General features: G+C 42.7%; 1 protein-coding gene across 1 annotated transcript in view; it reads left to right on the top strand.

The window, feature by feature from the left end:
- The first annotated feature begins 11386 nt into the window (after positions 1-11386).
- FAM184B (family with sequence similarity 184 member B) overlaps positions 11387-23964 on the top strand; it is a 97014-nt gene continuing 84436 nt past the window's right edge. The window contains exons 1-2 of the mRNA XM_057725817.1: positions 11387-11405; positions 13073-13758. Coding sequence (XP_057581800.1) covers positions 11387-11405; positions 13073-13758 — 705 coding nt within the window. The remainder of the gene's footprint in view (positions 11406-13072; positions 13759-23964) is intronic.

The following is a 23964-nucleotide window of genomic DNA, read 5'->3' as shown; positions in this document are numbered from 1 at the left end:
CAAGTTCCTATAGTAACTGAAAGCATTAATTTTGGCCACAGCCAAGGCATTCCACATTGCAAAGTGGGTATATGTGGGGGGCAGGGGGGCACTGGGAATGGTGGTGGTAGTGAGGTCTACACTGAAAACAGGATGATTGAGAGACAGTCAGTATTCTGAACATTATAAGCCTTCGGTACCCTTTCACCTCCTCACTACAGAATCTGGCAGCTGGGCTTACCCTCAGCCCTGCCCAGCCCATCTAAAAAGATGAACGATTTAAAAAACAGCTTGCCACTTGATTATTTGTTACAGTGAAAGGCAGAGTTCCCAGCCCTGCTCATTCACATGTGGCTTTCAGTCCCTTGAAATCATGATAAGCTGATAGCCAAGGGTCACTAGACATTAAAAAATAATGAAAGAGGAAGACTGGAACAGTTAAAAGTACCTGAAAGAAAACTGAAAATGAGGCAGAAAACATAAAGCTCCCAAAGGTGCTTGTAATATTCTCAGAGACATACAATATATTGCATCCATGAAAATTAAGAACAGGATGCTATAAAAGATGAACAATCAGAAAATAATAAGAATATTGAAAAAATAGAACGAAAATTAAATATGAAATAGATGTGTTGGGAGATAAGTTGAAGAAATTTCAGAAAATTGAACAAAAAAGCAGAGATGAAAAATAGCAAAGAACAAAAAAGAAAATTAGAAGATCAGAATGGGATGCAAGATCTGATTTATAAGATCTCCAAAATGAGATAACAGAGAAAGGAGCTGAGGATAAAAAAGAACGTCTCCCAAAAATGTGGGACATGTGGCTCCTAAATTAAAAGGATCCACCGAGTGCACAGTACAGTGAGATACACACACACACGCATGTGCACACATGTATACACACTCGCATACACACGCATGCACATGCACACATACCACAGACGCATACACATGCACGTACAAGCATGTACACACACGCACATGGACACACACACAGACCCGCACGCGCATGCACACACAGAGACGTATGACGTTATTACAGGATGCCAGGGTTAAAGACGATCCTAAGGGTTTCCGCAGGGGGAAAACAAGGGTTACATAAAAGGATGTTTTTCAAAATGGCATTTTGACTCCTTGGTAGCAACGCTAGAAGATGCTAGAAGACTATGAAAGCAAGGTCTTCTGATCTAAGAGGAAAAAGTATTTCCAATCTAGTATTCTGTCTAGAATTATAGACAGTCCGATCACGTATGGGCTAAAATAAAGGTTAGGCTGGCATGGTCTTCAAATTTTGTCTTATCGTGTACGCTTTCTTAGGAGGCTGCTGGAGGATGTGCTTCACCAAAACAAAGCAGTAATCTAAGTAAGAAGGCATAAGATCCTGAAAATATAAGATCTCACAAAGGAATGCAATGAAAAAAAGTCCCACGATGACTACTGTGTCAAGTAAGTAGGGTTGGAGTTTCAGGAAGTAGGTCTCTGGGAAACTTGGAAGGAAGTGTTTGAGTACATGGAAAGTGTAAAAGGTGCCACAGGTGTTGGGGCAAGGGAAAAAAAAAGATAAGTACAAGGGTAACTAGAATAATGATAAAATGAAGCAATTAGAAGTACACCAAATACATATTTTTGGATAAGTGTCTCTGTTTCACAAAAATATATCTGAAATTTTATTTCTTAAAATGTAATCATTTTATTACAATTTTGGTAGTCAGATTTTAGGAGTTTGGCATTTAAAATATAGGAAAGCTGTAGGACTGGCAGTGATTAGATTGCTCCTTCAGGCATACTCCACAATTGCAGCAGGTGCTCACCTTCAATAAGATGTGCACTGCAGAAGATTTTTTTCAGAAAAACTTTCAATAACTTGTGTTGTAAAAGGATCTATGCCCCTTGCTTAGGCAAATCTCAAGAGTTTTTTAATTTAAAGGATGATGCATAACAACAGCAATAATTTCAACAAGTATTTTGTTTAAATTTTAGCCTCTGCAGACTCAAAAGCATAAGGAATTATTTACTTCTTTAAAAATAATATTCCGAAATTTCATATTATTTTTCATCTTCTGTACGGTTTTTGCTATCAAGATATAGTTATTCCCATACAATGCTTTAGATTTTTTTCCTATGTATTATGATTGAGGTTTTTTTTCCCTATACTTTGTTTATATTAATATTACATGACCTAAGAATAAATTTTGATCTAATTGCAATTATGTGTGGTGATGTATTTTTTCTCTGTCATCAGATCTTTTGAGTAAACCTTGCCAAGACAATTTGTCCATGTGCCTTTTTCTTTTAAAGTAAGGGATACTGATACCTACAGTAGAATACATAAAGTGCAATAATCACGTGTACCTGATTTTTCACATAACGCACACTCTCATATTAAGAGGTATATACTCAGGTTAAAGTACAAACAATTTCTGATTCCCTAGTGCCCTTTTCCCTCTTTATACCTCCCCCAGAAATAACTGTTCTTCTCTTCTAAAGATCAGTTAGTTTTGCTTGGTCTCAACTTTATGTGGATGGATTCATCCAGTATGTATTATTTTACACTTGGCTTCTTCCATCAACATCTTTTCCACGATTCATCCAAGTGGTTGCATGTGTCATTTTTTAAAATTTCTGTAGACTATCCCACTGTATGAATATGCCACTATTCATTTATTCATTTACCTGCTCGATGGCATTTGAGTTCTTTCCAATTTGTGCCTATTACAAATAAAGCTGCAATAAACACTCTTCTGTGTTTTTTGTGGGTGTATGCATTCATTCCTCTTTGGATCCTAGGAGCCAAACTGCTTGTGTCATAGAGTAAAACTGCCAAACACTTGCCAAAGTGACTGTATCATTTTACGCTCTCACTAGCAATGTATGAAAGTTCCAGTTGCTTCACATCCTTACAAACATTTGTTATTGTCAGTCCCTAATTCTACCAATTTTGGTATTGTACAGTAGTATCTCGTTGTGGCTTTAATTTACATTTCCATGATTTGCAATACTGAGTACCTTTTCATATGCTTATTAGCCATTCAGATATGTCTTTTGAAAGTACTTATTCAAGTCTTTTGCCCACCTGTAAATTATATTATCTTTTTCTTAATGATGTGTTCTTTATATATTTTGTAGAGAAGGTTGTCTGTCAGATATATATGTGTGTGTTACAAATACCTTCTGCCAGTCTATGCCTTTTCTTTTACTTTCTTAATGGTATATAATGAGTGGAAGTTTTTAATTTTTATAAAATCAGTTTATCAGGTTGTTTTTCTATTATTGTTAGTGCTTTAACAAATCTTTGCCAACCTGAATGTTATGAAGATATTCTTCTGTGTTGGCTTTTTTTGAAGGCTTGTAGTTTTAGCTTTCACATTTAAGTCTGTGACCCATCTCAAGTTAATTTTTTGTATGAGATGACATAGAAGAGGAATTGTCTTTATTAAAATCTTCTTACTACAACTGACATTTTGAAATTTAATTACTGAGAACAGTATTTTAGATATCTCATTTCTCTTATTACTATCTTTTTTTTTTGTATTCTTTATTTTATCCAGATTAAAGGTCGTTTATCATAGACGTAGTTTATATATCTTTGGAGTGTGTCCTTTTCATGAAACTTGACATAGGAAGAGTTGACATTCTATTTTTCATTTATCCTCAAAAGACTAAAGAATTCCCAAATTGGACTTTTTCTTGAAAATTAATTATCTAAATGGTATAAATTAACTAAAATCTAATAACAGTTCTTTAAAATTTTGAATTTTAGTATACCAATTCTACAGCTATTGGAATTATAAACAATTTACTCTATTATTGTGCCATGTACTGTTATTTAAATGTTTTTATACATTTTATACATTTAAGGTATTCTTCTAGATGTTATCTAATCTAATGTTCATGTTTCATGTGTTTCCCTGTTGTTCAGCTACCAGAAAGTTCTCAATATCTGTTTCTGTACATAAAATTAACAGTTTTCAAATCAATTATTTGCAGCACTTTACTTCTGCAGCACATACACAGTAACATTTTGGCTGACCAATAGAATTTCAGTGCATAAAATGCATTCACTCAGTTGGTCATTCAGCAAATACTTATTGAGCACCTACAGAGTGCCAAGTATCATTCTAAGCACTAGGACTTTAGCGGTCAACAAAGCAGATGAAAATTTCTGCCTTCATGGAGCTTACATTTAAGTCTGATTTTTTCACTTCAGTTTATATCCCAAATGTTTATCTGCACTAGAAAGTGACTATTCAGATATCAACAATAATTAATGTCCAAATTATTTGTAATAGATAATTCTGTGTCCATCATAGTGTGTGCGCTCCCCTTTTCACAGTGTAGAGTTCTTATGAGAAATTGCTACCCAGCCAGGAATTATATTTCCAGACCCCTTATATTTTAGTCAGTTCTTGCCTATAAGCAGTTTTTGCTGGTAGAATGACAATAGGGTTGGTGTGTCAATTCCAGGCGCCAAGCTATTTTAGAAGTGGATATACCTTCTCTGTATTCTTTTTGCCTTTCGCTGGCTGGATCCTGGAGGATCTTGGAGCACAGATAGAAGCAGCCAACTGCTGATTCACTTTAGATAGGAAGGGAGTCCAAAGACAAATAACTCAGACTTTCATGTAAGCAAAAAAATAAACTCTACTGTGTTAAGCTACTGAAATGTGGCGTTTGTTTATTTTAGCAATTAACATTACCATAACTAATATATATGCCTTGTTAATAATATATATGTTGTTAATCTGAATCGGTATGATGTTCATTTGGAAAAAGAACCATTATCATTGATCTGGTACAATTTCAGAGTTGCCCAAAATGATATTGAAAGAGGTGGTCAGCCATGCAGCCTCCCAAAGGGCAAGGCCAATGCCTCAGAGCAGGTTTTTGCTGAATATTGAAACCAACACAAACGTAAACCTGTCCCTAGAAGTTAGTGAACTAAAAAAGAAGGCGACAACGACAAAGGGGGATTATAAAGAAAGTAGGAGTAATTTTGAGCTCACTTTGGCCCATCAAGCATATTTACATAGTTATTATGTTAAGTGATTACTAATTCTGATAACATAGGATGAGGAATGTGGAATTCTGATAACATAGGATGAGGAATGTGAAAGGCATATGGTGTAGGAAAGCCACATTCTTCCTCATTCAGTATGGTAGTAAGTGTAAAATGCGTCAGGAAATTAAATATATACAGGCTTTTTGTGCTCATGTAGGAATAGAATTTGTTGCTTCTGCAGGAGTGGAACCAGTGACTAGAAACAGAGGTAGAAGGAAGTCTTTTCATCTTTTCACTCTTGAATATTGTACCATATGAATAATTACCTATTTAAAAATACATTTAAAAAATGCAACATTTTATGATTAGCTTGTGAGAATTGATTGGTAACAGGGAAGATATAACTTTACTGAATTTCAGCAAGGTTTCAGCAAAATCCTTTATGAAAATTGGTGTGTGGGATTGCAAAATTGGTAACCATAATTTTAGTAATGGTATCCATCCCTTGAACCTGGTAAGTTTCATGTGTTTTCAGTTATAGCAGCTATCAAAATCAGTGCTGATCTAAAAATGGTACTGATGAACTCAGTGACAAGAACAAGGAAGCAGATACAGAGAATGGACTGGAGAACTCGAGGTATGGGAGGGGGCGGGGGGTGAAGGGGAAACTGAGAAGAAGCGAGAGAGTAGCACAGACATATATATACTACCAACTGTAAAATAGTCAGTGGGAAGTTGTTGTATAACAAAGGGAGTCCAACTCGAGGATGGAAGATGCCTTGGAGGACTGGGGCAGGGAGGGTGGGGGGGACTCGAGGGGGGGGCGTCAAGGAAGGGAGGGAATATGGGGATATGTGTATAAAAACAGTTGATTGAACCTGGTGTACCCCCAAAAAAAAAAAAAAAAAAAATCAGTGCTGAAATAAACTGAACTTCGACCTCTGAATCACAATATTCTAAAATGATAAGATTTTTTAAAATGTTAAAGCATAATCAAATTGCTTCATCTAAAATATCATAATATTGTATCACAATATGTTAATAATACATACCAAAATTTTTGTCAAATTAATAATAATTTGTCATACTTTCTTTAATTCATCTGTTATCTTTCTCTTTGGGGTATATTTTATAGTGTATATAAAATGTTAGTACAGTACAATACTGAATCATGGGTTAAAAAATACATTATTGGGAATGCATACTCAAGAAGTTTCTATTGACCAGTTGCTGCTGAATTAAAATTTAGAGATGTCTGCTGTATGCCAACTGCCACGGGAGCTCGGAGAGAGCATCTCTGACTGGAGTAGTAGGGTCAGGGTTTCCTCAGAGTGCTACTTGAGCTGAGACATGAAGGCTGATAGGATGTGAATAGGAGAAAGGATGAGGAGGACGTAATAAAGCAAGATGACAGAGAGAGAACTGTCACGGCTTATTTGGGACATTAACGCAATTCTCAAACTGGGGTCTGGTACCATCCACAACAGCATCACTGGAGTGATTGTTTAAAAAGCCTTACTGAGACCTGAGTCAAAATTTCTGATGTAGGGAGTCAGAATTATTCATCATCAAGCTCATGATAATTTTTGTTTACCAAAATTTAAGAAATTCTAAATCCATGTACATATTCTAGGCAATACTTGGATTTGTATTGCAGAGACACAATAGATGATCTTAAAAAAGAAACAAAACAAAACAAAGCAAACAAAAACAGTGGTCAGTTCCAGAAAGGAAAATTGAAAAACGACTTGGCTAGGTTGAAAAATTCAAGCGTAGGTTATTTCTATTACCAATACTTAATTCAGCTAAAAAACATTTTCGTTTCCATTAAGTAGAGAACACGCTACTGCTGTGTAATAAATAGAATTTGACTGTGTCAGTTCCATTCCTTTTTCTAGTGTTGGAGAGTTCTATTGTTTAGTCACCTGTAAACTCTAGAAAAAGACCAGAAACGCAACAGTATTGAGCTGCCAGATTCACTTTCTGCCTGTTTAAGGTGAAGTCAAATATGCTTGGCAAATTGGCTGTTAGACGTTTCGGGTATTGGAGAGACTGCGTGTGTGATTAACTGCTCTTAGCCCGTGTACTCAACTCTTCTTTTATGCATGTGTTTCACACCTCTGTTAACACTAACAGGATTTAAAGGTTTGAAGATGAGAAAAATGACCACCAATGCCAGTACTCCTAGATTCATATCGCCCACAGGCTGTTTCCAAAACTATTTGTGGCACTCATGGTGATCATGCTAATATTGAATATCATCTGGCTAAAATTTTGCCACCAAACATTTTATTCCCAAATGTCATCTTCCATAGTGTTATGTTGATATACTATAATCTCAGTGCAAATGTTGCCACTTTGTGACAAGGGGTTTTTGTTTTTATTTTTCTCCTGTGGAGATGAGATGGAAAATCTGAGACTGCCTTTAATGAAACCCTGCTACTAGTTAATGTGTATTAGGATGACAATAAAAGCATAGTGCCAGTTTTAAATTGTGTTCATTTCTTGCAGTCTTCCCTCAAAAACAAGGGGGATATTTGACCTAAAAAAACCTTACATTTTAAAAATAAAATATAACATAGGTGCTACACAGAAATGCAGAGCCATGAGAGCATATTTTAAAGACATGCAAACTAGTCTGAAATATCAGTAGGAATAAGGCAGGGTAGGGGAAATAGGTTTGTAGGTAAAGGAGCTAAGTGAAATACTCAGGAATGTGATCTTGTTTTTAGATGAGCAGTTATGGTAACAATAGAGTTACCCATGCTGCTTAACTGATTAGGAAAGAAAATTACTAAGCAAAGGATAAAAGATTACCTTAGTAAATGTCTACTGAAGAAATCACCTAAGGCGGCACTTAGATAATCAGTGTGGTAAAGATGAATTATTCAATACCTGTTAGGACAACGGCTTAGCCATCTGGAAAGACATAAACTTGGATTCCAATCTCATTCCCTATATCAACACAAATCCCAGCTAGATCAAAAATTTAAACATTTAAGAAAAATGAAACCATCATAGTGCTATGAGAAACTAATCTTGGATGGGGAAGGCCTTTCTAAACATGATGCAAAAGCCAGAAAATGCAAGAGAAAAGATCAATAGATTTACCTACATAAAAATTCAAAATGTTTATAGAGCATAAGAAAGATAAATTACTAACTGGGGGAAATGTTTGCAATATGTATGATAAGCAAAGTGTGAAAAGCCCCAACAAAGAAAGATCTTGTAGTAAGTGTTAAAAATGATTAAAGACAACAATTTAGGTGACACAAACTTCAGCACTTTATGAAGTGGAATAAAATGGAGTGGAAGGCAGCAACGCCACAGGGTGAAGACCAAAGAACAAGGGAGAGAAAAATAGAAAATATCTGACTGGTCGGAATCACCTAGTCAACCATGTCTGGAGTAAGAAGGAACAAGGAACTAAGTACAGAGCCCAGAGCTGGCTTGCTGTTTGGCTTGGGTTGGGGACTGACTGGATACACTGTGTTTCTGGTCACACAGAGCAATGCAGGGACACAGAAGTTACCCAGGTGCTGGTTTGCTGACTGGCACCCTGCCCAGTAGCAGACCCATCTGAGGTCTAGAAAAGTATTTCAACATATGGAAGAAAGCCAGGCAAGAACAGTGCACAAAAAGTTTAATTCCAACGACTGATCAATTTGTGGAAAGGTGTTTTTAGAAGCCCTGCTAGTAATCAGACAAATGGTGTAGGGGAGACACTCTTCCCCCTTTAAATTGGAAGATATTTCAAGATCACTAGCATGGGAAAACATGTATTTTTGTGCACTATTAGTGAGTATAATTTGGAATGACTATTCTGCAGAACAGTACAGGAAAATATATAAAGATTTTAAATTTGCATACTCTTTGAAACCAGTTTATTCTAGGATTTACTCCTATGGAAATACTTGTACATCTGTGCAAAGATCCGTTGTGTAGGAAGTTTTCCTGACGCAATGGTAATCTCCAAATACACTACCAGGCAGACGACCCCAGATGTCACGGGCAGGAAATCCTTACAGCCCAAGTTAAGATGCTCAGATCCCATGGTTCATTGAATCACTTTTAAACAGAATTCACCTGGAAAGTGTAGTGAAGGGTGCGATGTTTAAGATAAGGTGCTGGGGAGGTGGGAGGCCCGCGTGGCCTGAAGTCCGGGTGATGCAGTGCTGTCCTGTCTGCTTCCGTAGCCTTGGCTTCTGACATGCAGTTTTGAGAACCACGGTTGAAACTGAAAGGGGGCTCCGCAGGCGGAGGATGGCTAGAGTCAGTGCGTGCCTGCTCTGTTAGAAGTGTGCGGAGGGGATGGAGTGGGAGATGGGGATGGCCATACATACGTTATAACAAGAAAACAATATCAAATTGTACACGGTAAATATATGCAGTTTATTGTATGTCAACTGTATCTCAATAAAAGATCTTAAAAAAGATAAACGTTGTGTTCTCAAAGGAACACATTTATTTAAAAAAAAGAAAAGAAATGTGCGGAGGCAAGTATGCCTTGTGAACGGCCTGCTGAGAGCCATGTTTTTTATCTGTGTTTCTGGGGCAGAACATTCACGGGGCCAGAATGAGTGTCAACAACGATGCCATTTTAGGGATGATATAGCTGCTAGCCTGAAGGGGGCATCATCTTTATCTTGGGTCTTTGGCCTTTCCATCTTTTCCCACCTGTTAGTAACACTCTTGTTTGTTCCCTCCTTCTTACATACATTCCATTCTATCTTTATCCTGTCTTACAGTGTCTGTACTTAACACATTGTAAGAATTCTACTCAACATGTTTCATATATCCTTTTTGTTTTTCCTGTCCTTTAGAACAGAATTGAATATTCTCATAATACAGCACACATACGCTATAAACATATATGAAGCATTTTGCTTAAAATATAAAAAAATAAAAGAATTGTTCAATAAGAGATGGGGTAAATGTGTTGTATGTAATGGAATACTGGCTGTTTAAAATGGGAACATAGATTGTTATTGGCAAAAGAAAAATAAGACTGAGTGAATACGGTTCAAAAACATTATTACAGTATCTTGCTTATTTTAAAATACATGTATGTACTACTTAACATTTTCTGGGTGTTTTCAGAGAGATGTCTAGAAAAATCTTCAAAATATTAGCAGCAATTTTGAGTGTGGGATTTGGGTGATTTTTGCTTTCTTCTTATGCTCCTTTTTTGTATTATTACAGGTGAGATTGAGCAGAGGGGTAACTACAAGAAGCTTATATGTTTATAATCTAAAGAAAAAAACAAATTGATTGTAGTTTTGAAAAGTTTTGGGGGACTTCCTCGTGGCACAGTGGTTAAGAATCCACCTGCCAATGCAGGGGGCATGGGTTTGATCCCTGGTCCAGGAAGCTCCCACATGCCGAAGAGCAACTAAGCCCGTGCACCACAACTAGTGAGCCTGCGCTGTAGAGCCTATGAGTCAGAACTACTGAACCCATGTGCCACAACTACTGAGGCCCGTGAGCCTAGAGCTCCTGCTCCGCAACAAGAGAAGCCACCGCAATGAGAAGCCTGCGCACCGCAATGAAGAGTAGCCCCTACTTGCCACAACCAGAGAAAGCCTGTGCGCAGCAACAAAGACCAACGCAGCCAATAAATAAATTTTTTTTAAAAAGTTTCAGATTGCCAGCACTGTGCTCTGGGAAGAACAGCCTTTGAAGTTGGAGAGATTCAGATCCGTGTACTAGCTGTATAAAATTGGGTACTTAGCCTCCCTTAGCTTCAATTTCCTAGTAGAATGTGAATAATAAGTGCCTTAGTGGGGGTGAGAACATGTGGAAAGAGCATAGCACAAGGCTAGGATCACATTAGTGGGCTAATAAATGCTCTGTATTAGACCCAGCCCTTAATCCTCTTCTGCTCTACTAGTCACGGTGCTAGAAAACCCTAGCAAACTGCAAAGGACTCTTTCCAAGACAGGCCAGCTTGTGGTACCTCAATTATAGTAACTGCAGTCCAGCAAATCCTGATAAGAGAATCTGCCTTCCCCACTGTCTGCCACTATAACGTATAGTATATCCAATCGGAAAATGTTTTGGCCGCCAGACTTAATAAGATCATAATTAAATAACCAGAACTTGGAGTTAGCATTATTACTAAACTTTAGTGTGAATAAGGTCATCAAGAGCAGTGGTTCTCAACCCTTTTCACACCCAACATCACCTTTTCTATAATGTTCATGTTATCTTGAAATTCATAGATAATTTTTTAAATTAGTAAACATATTTAAAAAGTCAGTATAATTTCTTGACAATAAGAGGAAGGAGAAATAATAGGAAAGCAGTTACAATTAAATCATAGGTATTTCAATATGGAAATGCTCTGGCTTGATGAACTTTATGACATAATGTAGTACTCAGATGTTTGCACGTATTGGCAGACCCACCATGAATGTGGCAGTTACAGGTGTGTTGTATCAGCAAACAAATATGAGCCACAAAGCCACTGATGATGTGATTTTCCACAGAGATGAACAACTTTTGCTAAAGTTCTGAATCAAAAAGGCTAATTTTTCTGTAGTTTACCAAGTGGTTGAATTCCTGTAAAATTTAGCACGTATTAAGACCCTGCAGAAACTACTCTAAATTTGGAATTAAGTAGGATGCTCGTTTATTTTTTTAATTAATCAATTAATTAATTATTTTTGGCTGCATAGGGTCTTTGTTGCTGTGTGCAAGATTCCTCTAGTTGCAGTGAGAGGGGGCTACTCTTCCTTGAGGTGTGCAGGCTTCTCAGTGCAGTGGCTTCTCTTGCTGTGGAGCATGGGCTCTAGGCATGTGGGCTTCAGTAGTTGCAGCACATGGGCTCAGCAGTTGTGGTTCGCAGGCTCTAGTGCAGGCTCAGTAGTTGTGGCACATGGGCTTAGTTGTTCCACAGCAGGCGGGATCTTCCCAGATCAGGGATTGAACCCGTGTCCCCTGCATTGGCAGGCGGATTCTTAACCACTGCACCACCAGGGAAGTCCCAGGATGCTCGTTTAAAATGTGTATGCTGGACACTCAACTCCAGAGATTCTGACTTACAGACTCTAAGATAGGACCAAGAGTCTACGTCAACCTCCTGGCAGTGATTCTGATTCAGGCATTCTGTTTTCTAATTGAATTGGGGGAGGGGGTAGTTGTCCTGGAGAGGGACCCTAAGAGAATAAACTAGGAACCAAAACCCAGGTTGACTATGCCTGTGCAATATAACGTATTGGGGTGAAAGCAAGGAATTTAGGAATATCTCCGTTTCAGCCACAGCTCTGCTACCTGTGATTGCCTTACTTGGTACAAATTTTCTCTACTTCCTCATCTGTAAAAACGGGTATTATTACCTGCAGTGTGGAGGGACGGGATTGTGGGTCCTGGGACCCCTTGAGGTTTGCTTGTTGTTTTTTTCCCAAGATTAAAACTCCTGATAGAAAGCAGTTTGTAACATGAAATACATTAACCATGCAAATTGCTTAGGATTGTGACGATGCTATTCGCACTTTAGGAGATGCTTGCCAGGATGCTGTTCCTTCCGCAAAGCCCACTATTGGAAGCCAGAGACAGCGAGTCACAAGGAAACTCGGCCCGCTAAGCCCTCCACGCGCCGAGCAAACTGAAAACACGCAGGTTCGTACTCTAAGGGCTTGGCAGGATTCCGGCTCCGGGCGGCCGGCGGCCAGGTGTGAGTGTGGGTCCCTTCACCTTCCCTGGGGTCGGCTTACTGAGACGGTGGGCTCCATCTGTTACTCGGCTCCGCCTCCTTCGCTCTTTGCTTCCGCCCTCCGCACCTGCCACCGTCCCTTGCACCGTCCCTTGCACCGTCCCTTCCACCGTCCTTTGCACCGTCCCTTGCACCGTCCTTTGCACTGTCCTTTGCACCGTCCCTTGCACCGTCCTTTCCACCGTCCCTTGCACCGTCCTCTGCACCGTCCTTTCCGCGCGTCTCGGACACTTGCCCTGCGCTCCCGCACCACGCGGCGCCCTGCGCTCCCTGCGCCCCCGCGTCCCCGGTCTCGGTCGCAGCTCCTCCGCGGCCCCTCTGGCTTCCCCCCTTTGGTGATCCCCCCCCATCCTCCCGCAGCGTCCGCGCTCCTCCCTCAGATGCGGGAGGGGATGCTCCCGCCCTCAGCCCGGGGAGGGGGCCCCGCGCCGCCCCGCGTCCCCGCGCCCCTCGCCGTGCGCTCGTGCCCGCGCCAGGCCAGACCGCCCCGCGGCCGGGGCCGAGGCCGGCGCGTGCTCCCTCCCCGCCCGCGGTGCCCGCCGCTGAGCCGGGGGCCCGGCGCCACCCACGCGTCCCGGAGCCCCGCGCGCGGCCGGCGGCTGCTGGTCGCGGACGCTCGTGGCCGGCGAAGCCCGCGCGGGTGCGGGCGCCGCGCGCGGGGCCTCCCCGCCTCCCCGCCGGGGCCGGGGCCGGGCGCCCGCAGAGCCCGCCGGAGAGCGGGACGGCAGGGCCCTCCCGGGGCAGCCCGGCCGCCCAGGGCCCCGCGCGCCGCTGCGTCCCGGCCATGGCCTCTGCGCCCGGCCCCGAAGCCGATGCGCGCGGGGGCGCCGGCTGGAGAGCCGACTGCGGCCCCGACATGCACGTGAAGATGTGCAAGAAGATCGCCCAGCTCACCAAGGTGAGGCGCGGCGCCGGGGGCCGGGAGGGAGCACCCGCGCCGGAGCGGGTCCCGGGGGCCGGCCCGCAGGGGAGCGGTCCCCAGCCTCGGCGACCCTCTGGGGCGCCGTCCTGCAGCGGCGGAGAGAAGGGGGCCTTGCCGGGGAAGCTCCTTCAGCCTGAGCAGGGGGTCGGTGCTCCCGGGATGGGAGTGTGACTCGAGTTGGATCAGTGCCGTGCGTGTGTGTGTGTGTGTGTGTATGTGCGCGCGCGCGTTCCTTTGCAAGCTCTACTCAAATGATCGTGCCTGGAATATTGTGATTTCATTTCATCTTCGTGCTTGACAGGCGGGGAGGAGGTCATGCGGGTTTATTGAAACATTTGATTCGCCTATGCTTTCATTCAGCAAGTATTTGAGTCATTCGTTGAGCGCCGGCAGCGCGCGTGGTACCGTAGTAAGCCTGGAAGGCAGCCCAGGGGACTTACTGTCAAACTGGGTGCAGGCGTGTGCAGAGCCTACATGGGAAAGTGAACACGTCACCATTTAATTACGGGATTAGGAAGGACCTTGGGCGGCCAGCCAGCCCATCTCCTTACCTCATCCCAGGGCCCTACCTGAACGCCCAGGGACTGTGATGTCTTCCTTATGAGGACCAGCGAGAAGATGCCACCCTGTCCTTTGTTAGCCCCCTGCAGCTTCCCAGTTAGGAGCTCCTCGGGGTAGGTTCCCCTCCTGTGCCTGCTGTGCAGATGGAAAACAACATCCCTCGGTGTCTTTTATACAAGGTCCTAAGTGCCTGAACTTAGCTGTGTGCCTTGGGGTTTCCTTTTGATCTCATAATAATTGCATCTGATAACATGCCTGCTAGTGGAACGTCAGGTCCATGTCCTGTGTATGGGACATGCCCTCTCCCCCACTATCTCTGTCTTGCGTCCCACACCCGCTTTTTTTTGTGCGATCACGGTATTTTCCTCCCTGACTATTTTGCAAGAAGGAAGGGAGCACAGAGACCTGATATTGGACACTAGCTGTCTTCTCCTGCCCTTCCCATTAACTTCTCCACATTTTTTGCAAATGAGCCTGTTTCCAAACAGTGATCTCTTTTGGTCAAAGGTGGAAAAGAGGGAATGGAGGTACTCCCTGGAGGCCTTGGCGTGTGCTGCTTGGCAGCACTGATCTAATCTGCAGCCATCCAAATAGTAACATCGACCCAAAAAGTATTGATTTCAGGCTGGGCACAGTGTAAGCCATCTTCTCTATCTTCAAAGAATCTAAAATATTTTTGGAGAAACAAGATTGGAGAGAAAACTAGAAGACACTACTCTATAATCAGTAGCTAAATTGGGTATTTCCAGTTGTGAGTGCTTTGGAAGTAGAAACAAAGGATAAGTCATTATGGGTAAGAACAGTTAGGAGTGAGTTTGTGGAAGAGATGAACCTTGAACTCGGTTTGAATTTAGGGAGTGTGTGTCAGGCACTGTGCGGAATATCGATGGCATAAAACTGAGTAAGACAGGAACCCTGGCCTTGTGGTGTGACACATGCAGAAACAGATCACTTCAGTATAATGCGGTAATGGTGGTCGTTCCACCCATTAGCACTGATATTTTGGCACAATTATTATGTGCCAAGCACGGAAGATACGGCGGTGAAGAAAGCAGCCATGATCCCTAGCACACAGTAGGCAGTGTTTCTCGAAGTATATTCTGCGTTAGCAACCGCAGTTGGTTCTTACGTGGTGCCTCTCTGCCAGTTTTCATGTGCTCCTTGTTTGAATTTGTCTTCTTTCATACTGAAATGCCGCCTTTCTTTTGGCCGCTGTTTGTATGTAGTATTTCCCGCCGCTTCACGTTTAGTCTTTCTCTACGTTTCATTTTAGCGGCTTCTCTGAGCATGTGCTTGTGATTACTAACACAGGGGCCGCACTGTTCCGTCATATTTTGTGTCTTTCATTTACCATCGTGGATTAGCTCAATGATCTATAGTCCCTCATTTTCCGCTGCTGGTTTGAGGGCATTATTCCCATTCTTCTCATCCTTGTCTTTTATTTTTCCACATACATATAACTATAGTTTTTCTAACGAAGTTACGTAATTCTTCCTGTGAAAGAGCTTTGCATACGTGAGCCGTGTAACAGCCCTCCCCTTTCCCATCTTGTCATTGTTGTCTAGGGTGTCTTACCTTTTAAAATTTTAAATCATCTTTATAGTTGAGTTAAATTTACTGACATTTTGCCAGTTTTTCTACTCCCGGTTTTTTCCTTGAATCCATAACCTTCTCTTTTGGTTCACTTTTCTTCTTGTTGAAGTTCATCTTTTAATAGTTCCTTCTGTAGGGGTCTTGGTGGGGGACGAAATTGTTTTATATTTGAAAATGTCTTTATTTTGCCCTCACTGCTGGATGGTCGTTTATTTGGGTATAAAATTCTAGTGAATAGTTATTTTCCCATAGCACAGTGTTGATAGTGTTATATTGTCTTCAGGAACTTATTGCTGCTGGTAAAAATCCTACTGGCAATCAAATTTTCATTCCTTTGTAGATAACCTGTCTTTTCTCTTGGTAGCATCTGTGTGTGTGTACTTTGATGTTTAGCAGTTTCATTAGAACTCTCTAGTTGGTACTGAAGGTACTTTCTGTTGAAGACTCAGGTGCTGTCTTTAATTCTGGAAAATGACCAATGATTATGTGTTCAAATATTGTTTCTCTGCCATTGCCTGCGTTCACTTTTCTGGAACTGCCATTGGGTGAGTTAAGGAAGCCTCTCCATCCATATCCTGAAATGTTTTTAAAATTTTTTCGTCTCTGCTGTCCCCTGGTGAATTCCTTAACCCTGTCTTACTATTTGCCAATCCTCTAAATAATTTGTCTAACCCAGAATTTTTCCCATCTATTAAGTTTTAGAATTACATTTTTCATTTCTAAGATTGCTGTTCTTGCTTCCTTTCCGTCTGATTTTGATAACTTCTTAATTTTTATAGGTGTACTGAAGTATAATTTACATATAAAATTCATCTAAGCATACAATTCAACATTTTTTAGTAAATTTACAGAGTTATTGCACCATAACCATAATCCAGTTTTAGGACATTTCTATCACCATCCTTTGTATCCATTTGTAGTCAGTCCCTGTTCCCATCCCAATGCCAGGCAACCATTAATCTGCTTTCTGTCTCTATAAATTTATCTTTTCCAGACATTTCATATCAGTGAAACGATACAACATGTACTTCCATCTGGCTTTTTTCCCTTAGTTGCGAAATTTCAGCATCATGTTTTTGAGGTTCATTGATTGTTATAGCATATGTCACTCATTCATTCCCTTTCATTACTCAACAGTATCCCATTGTCTGGATGCACTATTTTCTGATGCTTGTATTCTCCAGCTAATAGGCACTTGGGTTGTTTCCACCCTGGGGCTGATAGGAAGAACGCTGCTGCAGACGTTACATCCCTGCGCTGGCGTTTTCGTTACATCCCTGTGCACTCGTTTTCTTTACTCTTGGGTAAATACCTAGGAATGGAATTTCTGGGTTGTATGGTAAGTTTATGTTTGACTTTCTAAGAAACTGCCAAACGACTTTCTGAAGCGACGGTGCCACCTTACATTTTCCAGCCTACTTTTCCAGGAGGATCTGGTACAACCCAAGGCACCCACTTCTCAAATCACAGTGAAGTATATTTCTCCCCTTACTTCACTGTGCACTCACTTCCCTCTGATGTTTCTTTTCCTGAAATAACTTCATCTCTATAAGTTGAAGCCTACTTCTCTGTTGTTTCACTTGCCCCAAGAAAAACCTTTGAGAAAAATCTCACTTTTGTAATTAATCATGTATTCATTAATCACTAATTGGTATTCATTATTTCTTTCTTATTAATCTGTTTTTCCAGAAGTTTGTACAATGCCTGGCACATAGTAGACCCTCAGGAAGCTTGTTAAATGTAAAGTTTCCTCCTATGGATTTGGTTAGTATTTCTTTCATCACGCTTGTCCATCTGATATTACAGTAGATTTGTATACCGTATGTCCCTTAAGATAATAAGCTCCTTAATTTATTCAATCCTTTGCACCTGGTAAGCACTCATTATGTGTCAGTGTAGCAAATAAGTATTCATTTACACAGTGGTCCAAAGTCCAGGATGCACGTTAAAATCACCTGGAGAGCTTTTAAAAACACACCAGTGAGAGGACAGCTAAATGCAATGCCTGTTCTTAGACTGGATTCTGTCCTGGAGGGAAAGATGCTACAGGGAGATGGTTGAGTCTATTGGCAAATTGAATATGAGGACAGAGTATTTGTATCAGTGTCGGATTCATTGGCGCTGACGAGCACACCGTGGCGACGCGAGAGAAGTATCCCATTCTAAGAAAATGCACCTTGAACTGTGTCTTACTTTTAAGGAGGTGAGTGTGATATCTTACTCGCAAAGAATTTTAAAAATAAAATGGATAAAATAAAAAATAGAAACAGAGCAAATGATAAAACATGGGACAGAATGTTAAGAATAGGTGAATCTGGGTAAGGGTGTGTGGTAGTCTTTGTACTATTCTTTTTCTGGCAGTTTTTCCCCTAAGTTTGAATTATTTCTAAATAAAAGTTAAAATGAAACACAAGGAATACAAGGCCCTAGGCTCTGTCTTACAAGGAGAGGAGAAAGAGGTGACAGGTACCGCTATTTTCTAAAGCCCCTTAAGACTTCTGGTGTTCATACGGGGCTGCCAACCACCAGTTTAGAACAACTGAAGGTTTAGACAGTAGCGCGGGCTCAGGGGAGCGAATTGGGAGAACAGGAGGTTCCACATCCATTTCCCATTAAAGCCTGTGGGATGCTTTGCTCTTGAAAGCATTAGGCAGGTTTTCCCAGCCCTGCCCCTGGGCCTGTTCAGCCAGTCTCTGCTTTTGCACCTGCCCAGAAATCTCCAGCTGCCTTTGCTTTTGTAGCTCTCTCCACATCCTCATACCCAGAGATTCCCCAGTCCCTGTTTTCAAGGTGGGATGGAGTGTCTTGCCCCAAATACAAGTTCAGCGAAGACCCTTTTGTATTAGAACATGAAAATGAGTGGGAAAGCACGTGTCCCCTCTCTGTAAACCACCCCTTGAACTGAAGGCTGACTCTCGGGGACCCAGCCCACAAGTTTGACTCCATACACCCATGGGACCACCTCTCACCTGGAGCGATTAGAGGAAAAGTACCCAGGAGGCAATGAGCAGTCCTCTTAGTGCCAGAAGCTGCCAGGCTGAAAGTGTAAGGAGTAAGAGAACTCCGAGAGACCCTCTCAGACACCCTTCCTAAATGATAGTCTGCCAGGATCTTGGAAGACCCTGTGATAGCCATGGCAGAATCAGGTACCTGCAACTTCTGCATCTTAGTGATACCTTATGATCCCCTGGAGTGTGCGTTCTTCGCAAAGCCTTCGACGTACTCCCCCGTCCTCTGTGTGCACAGCAGTTCTGCATGGCAGGGAGACGAGCAGCGTCTCTGACTGAGAGAATGAATATCTGAGACCCAAGGAAGAGTCAGCATTCTTGCCTGACGTCACATTAGGATGTAGTGAGAGAACCAGGACACCCAGAACCCAGTGTTAGGTGTGTACATGGGTGATGCTTCCTCCCTGGTCATCCCTGCGTTTCCGTAACCTCTCTCAATCACCTTTAGCGCTCTGTCCCAGGCGAGGGGCGATGTAGATCTAATTAGTGAGGCCGAGGGCCGGAGCTGGGTCTGCAGAGCGCATTCCTCTTTCTCCCTCGTTTCTCATGGAGTGATCTGCCCATGGAAGCACACGTTCTGCTCTGCCGGCCGTGCCTTCGGCTTTGCAGGGGTAGGTGCAGTTCTGGGAGGAAGCGCTGCCCTGGCCCAGTATTGTGACCAGGTGGGGGAAGCTTGCCTGTGGATGTAAGCGGCATTCTCTAATATTATATCACTGATGTGATAATTTGGTCTCAAAACAGCCTTGCACCTTGGTCTTATATTTCAATTAGTTCAGTGAGGAAGAAGGATTTTGTTTATTGGGCTTTCCTAGAGACCCACCTCACAGACCTTAGGATGAGTTCCGTTTTGAGGAATTTGGTAAAGTGTTGTGGTAAAAATGAATTCTGTCATTGGGAAAAGCATCCTAACTGAGAGCAGGCGACTTTTGAGTGGCCGTGTAGTACTTATCCGTAGATCCTTCCTTCCTTCCATGGGAGGTCCTGGAGGTCACAGTCACCACTCCCAGCAGAGTAGCATGGCCATATGAAGGGAACGCTCCCACATTCCAGAAACTTACTGAGGTCTACGGAGACACGTTAGCAGAGACAGTCATATCGGATGTTGGGGAGAGATAGTGGTGGTTTAGGGATGGGGTGTGGAATGCTGTTCTAGAGAACAGTCCCTGAGTATAAAATCAGAACTATTAAGGGAAAAAGAACTATAATTCCTACTCCAGGTTATCTTTTAAATGTATTAAAACTTGATTTATCTCTAGAGGGTTGCTTCTGACTCTTATTTATACTAATGAATATAAATGAAAATTAAAAGTAAATAAAAATGAGGACACCTGGAGAGCTAACAGTTTGGGGGTTATTCTCCTGATCCTTGCATGGCTGATATCAGCTCACATGCTGTCTCTTCAGAGAGACCTCTTCTGACTTTCCAACCCAAAGAGGCCAACCTCCCTTATCTGTAATTGAAAAAAACAGTCCTTTCTTCCTTGGTAATTTGCTGTGAGGGTTCACTCACTTAAGGAATGTACGTGGAGCATCTCGCCCAGGGGAGGGACTGCTGCAAGCTTGATAGACGTTGGTTTCCATTCCCTTCCTGAGCCAGAAGAACCGAAGAGGGGCAGGACCGCTGCCCAGGTGTCAGAACCAGCAGCTGGAAACCAAGGCAGCCCTTCTCTGGACTAAGAGGCCACGGCAGTGTCCCAGGCAGGAGGAGTGATGCCTGCGGCCACACACGTCCTCAGCGACAGGCTGCCGCTTGAGCCCTGTGATTTCGTGGCTTGAAGGCATGGAAGTTTTATCGCACCCACTGACTCCCTTAGCTTCTCTGAAAATACCTTCTGGCCTTCAGGAGTGTGTGTGGGGACAGATGTTTAAATAGTTCCATACCAGTCACTTTAGGATTCTAGATTTGAAAACTGCAGATCTGTTTTAACAAGCCCTCTCTGCTGGAATCTTTTAATGTAACAAAGTGATTCATGGTGTACAGATGGCTATCTCCCAGAAATCTTTTTGCCATTAAGCAGGATGGAGTACCCCTTAAGTTGGGTGTCTCTGAACCCTACTAAGGTGCCTCCACTTTTGTGTAACCATTCTGATCTCTGCACGAAGCCGCCCCCCACACACACAGCAGCCACAGCGATGCTAAAATTGAGTCACGCCCTCCTGCACGGCTGTGGAAAACAGTCTGGCGCTTCCTCAGATAATTGGCAGAGGGTTAGCATGTGGACAGGCAACTCCATGCCCAGGTCTACACGCAAGAGAGATGAATCTGCACACAGTATTCAGGGAGGCGTTATTCATCATAGCCCCGCAAATGGAAATAAACTACAGGTCCACCAGCCGAAGACTGGAGAGGTGAACATGGGACAGAGCGCACTGGGGGGAGTGACTGAGGGATACAAGGGTTCTTTCTGAGTCCTGAGAATAGTCTTCAGTTGACTCTAGTGACAGTTATGCACCTCTGTGAATATACGGAAAACCATCGAATTGTACAGTTTAAATGGGTGAATTGCATGGTCACAAGAAGTGTATCTCAATTAAGCTGTTAACATTAAAACAAACAAAAACAAACAGAATTGTCTCCTTTTCAAATCCAGTTCTGAAGCAAGTCCTTATGACTTTACCCCATCAACGTAAGGAGTCAGTCCACCTCTGTCTGCATTTCCGCCTCCACCCTCGTTCAAGCCGCTCTCACCTGTGGCCTCCTCGTGGTCTACCCTTGCCGCCCGCCCACTGCGGCAAGGATTACACAGTATGAACTAGAGCTTGCCATTCTTCCCTTTAAAACCCACAAGTGACTTCTCATTTCACTTGGAATAAACTTTGTTCCCCTAAAGTAAGTTTGAGGTGGCTGCTGTCTGCGTCTCAGCATCGTCTTCTTGGCACGCTGGGCTTCCTTCAGGCCAAGGTACACTCATCTCACAGGAGAGCGGGGAGGCCCCTTTCTCAAGGCCAGAACTCAGGAGGTGCTGGCATCTAATTTCTAGTTTTCTGAGCGCAAATGGAGACCTGGCATGTGTGACACAAGTGGACTTCCCCGTCCCCTCCCAGGCCAGCATCTGACAGTCACTGCCAGCACCGGACCACAGACGCGGGGTTGGACGAACGTGGTGCCTCTGTGTGGTCAGATCCGCATTCTTTCAGGACACCAGAATTATGAGGTAAAGTAGAAACAACAGTGACTAATCATCCACAGAAATCATACCCATTTTAGAAAAATCAAAAATGGAAGCGAAAAGAAAGAGATTTTAAGGTATCCCCAAACCCATGAGAACTACAGTGAGATAACTAATACCATTTTTTGTGTAGCCTACTATCTGATTTCCCATACAAATATAGACATGTCATTTAAAAAAACAGAATTACATCCCACATAACTATTATGTTACCTGGGTTTTTTCCCCCTTCACAGTACATCTAGAACCCTCCAACACAGTTTTTAATGGTTGTGTCAATAGTCCATTGTATACATGTCGCATGATTTAACGTCTTTCATTTATGACACATCTACTGAGTGCCTTTTATGTGCCAGGTAGAATCCCTTATCTCACGGACCTTACAGGTAAGAGAAGTAGAAAGAAGCCCTCAAATACAATAGAAGTCCTCTTATTCAGTGTCATGTGAACATTTGAATGATTGAAAATGAAAACTATAAAAGAAAAAACCTAACACATATATAACTTTTTTTAAACTTAAAACAGGGTCAGCACGGAGGTCCGTGGGGCAGGTTCAAACAGTAGTTAGTTGGGGAAGGAAGGGGAGGAACCGTCGAGAGGACCCGCAGGGCAGCCTCGGGGCGGGTCCCGGTTCGCCGCGAGGGATGCGCGCGCAGTATCTTTCAGCTGTTCTGCAAACCCCGCAGCTGCCACCCGTGGGAGAAGTGACGTGCACGCTGCCCCCCAGCACGTGGACCCCAGCCCGGCTGCGACCGGAAGGCTGCGGAGGCTGACGTCCACTTACCTCCGCACCAGCCGCTCAGAGGAGGGTCCGCCGGCTGATCACGCCCGCTGTGAACCGTTCCTGCAAAGCTGCTCACTGCGCGCTCCGGGTGGGCACGCACAGTTGTGAGAGCGTCAGCCTTCTGTAACCCCCTTTGGCCGGCAAAGCAATGAAGCTATTCTTTTCTACCTCCCCCCCTCCTCCCCCCAAAAAGGGTCGGCAAACTGTGTCCCAGGCCAGATCAGTCCACTGCCCACTTGTGTATGGCTTGCAAGTCAAGGATGGTTTTTACATTTTGGAAAAAATGCAAAATAAGAACAATATTTGGTGACGCATGAAAAGTATATGAAATTCAAATACAGTGTCAAAAATAAAGTTTCATTGGGACACAGGCGTGCACATCCATCTAGAGATGGTCTCGGGTTGCTTTTGTGCTAAAATGGCAGATGTGAATCCCTGTGACAGAGAATGACTAAAGCCTCAAATGATTACTACCTGGCCCTTCACAGAAAAAAAGTGTGAGGACCCCTCATTTAAAACATGTAGATAAACACTCATTCACTAATCATTTCCTGTGAGGTTCAGTTTCAATTCTTTGGGACAGCCTGCTGATTGGCATTTCACCTTATTTGTCTTGTGTAATCTATACCCATAGTTAGAGTGACCCTTTAATTTATCATCCAAACTGGGACACTTCTGAGAATGAACGGGGGCTAAACCAGACAGTGTGCTGAAACAACAGGTGTAAACAGGCACCGTCCTGGCCTGACCAGATGTAAGGTCGCTCTGCCCATAACGCATCTGTACTTTTTCCCATTCTGGCGTCTTTAAAGTGGACAATGAGGATCTAAAACACATGTGAAACAATCGGAGTTCAGAATCCTTTAAACCTTTAAAACGTTTCACTTCTCTGTCATACCTAATTGAATATCACTTTTTTTTTCCTCTAGCATTTTGCCTTTGTTGAATCTTTTCAAAGCATTTAGTCCAGTTTTCATTGGAACAACAACTTATTCTTTACATTCATATATAACTGACTTAGTGTGGTGTTAAATCACATAATCACAATAGAAAATACAGCTGGCATAAACCAGCGACAATTAGTGTGAGCCCAAGTGTGGTCGCTTTCCAGAGAAAGGACGGCGCGTATGAAGTTATCCATGTGTTTACTGAATGGAGACTGGTTAAAACAGCTTCTGCTGTTTTCATACAAAAATAAATACAGTTTTGATGCTACTTAGTAGCACGTACAAAA

The sequence above is a fragment of the Hippopotamus amphibius genome, chromosome 3 (genome assembly GCF_030028045.1).
Source record: "Hippopotamus amphibius kiboko isolate mHipAmp2 chromosome 3, mHipAmp2.hap2, whole genome shotgun sequence".
Taxonomy (NCBI): Eukaryota; Metazoa; Chordata; class Mammalia; order Artiodactyla; family Hippopotamidae; genus Hippopotamus; species Hippopotamus amphibius.
The sequence above is the reverse complement of the archived record's forward strand: the minus strand, read 5'-3'. Positions and strand labels throughout refer to the sequence as shown.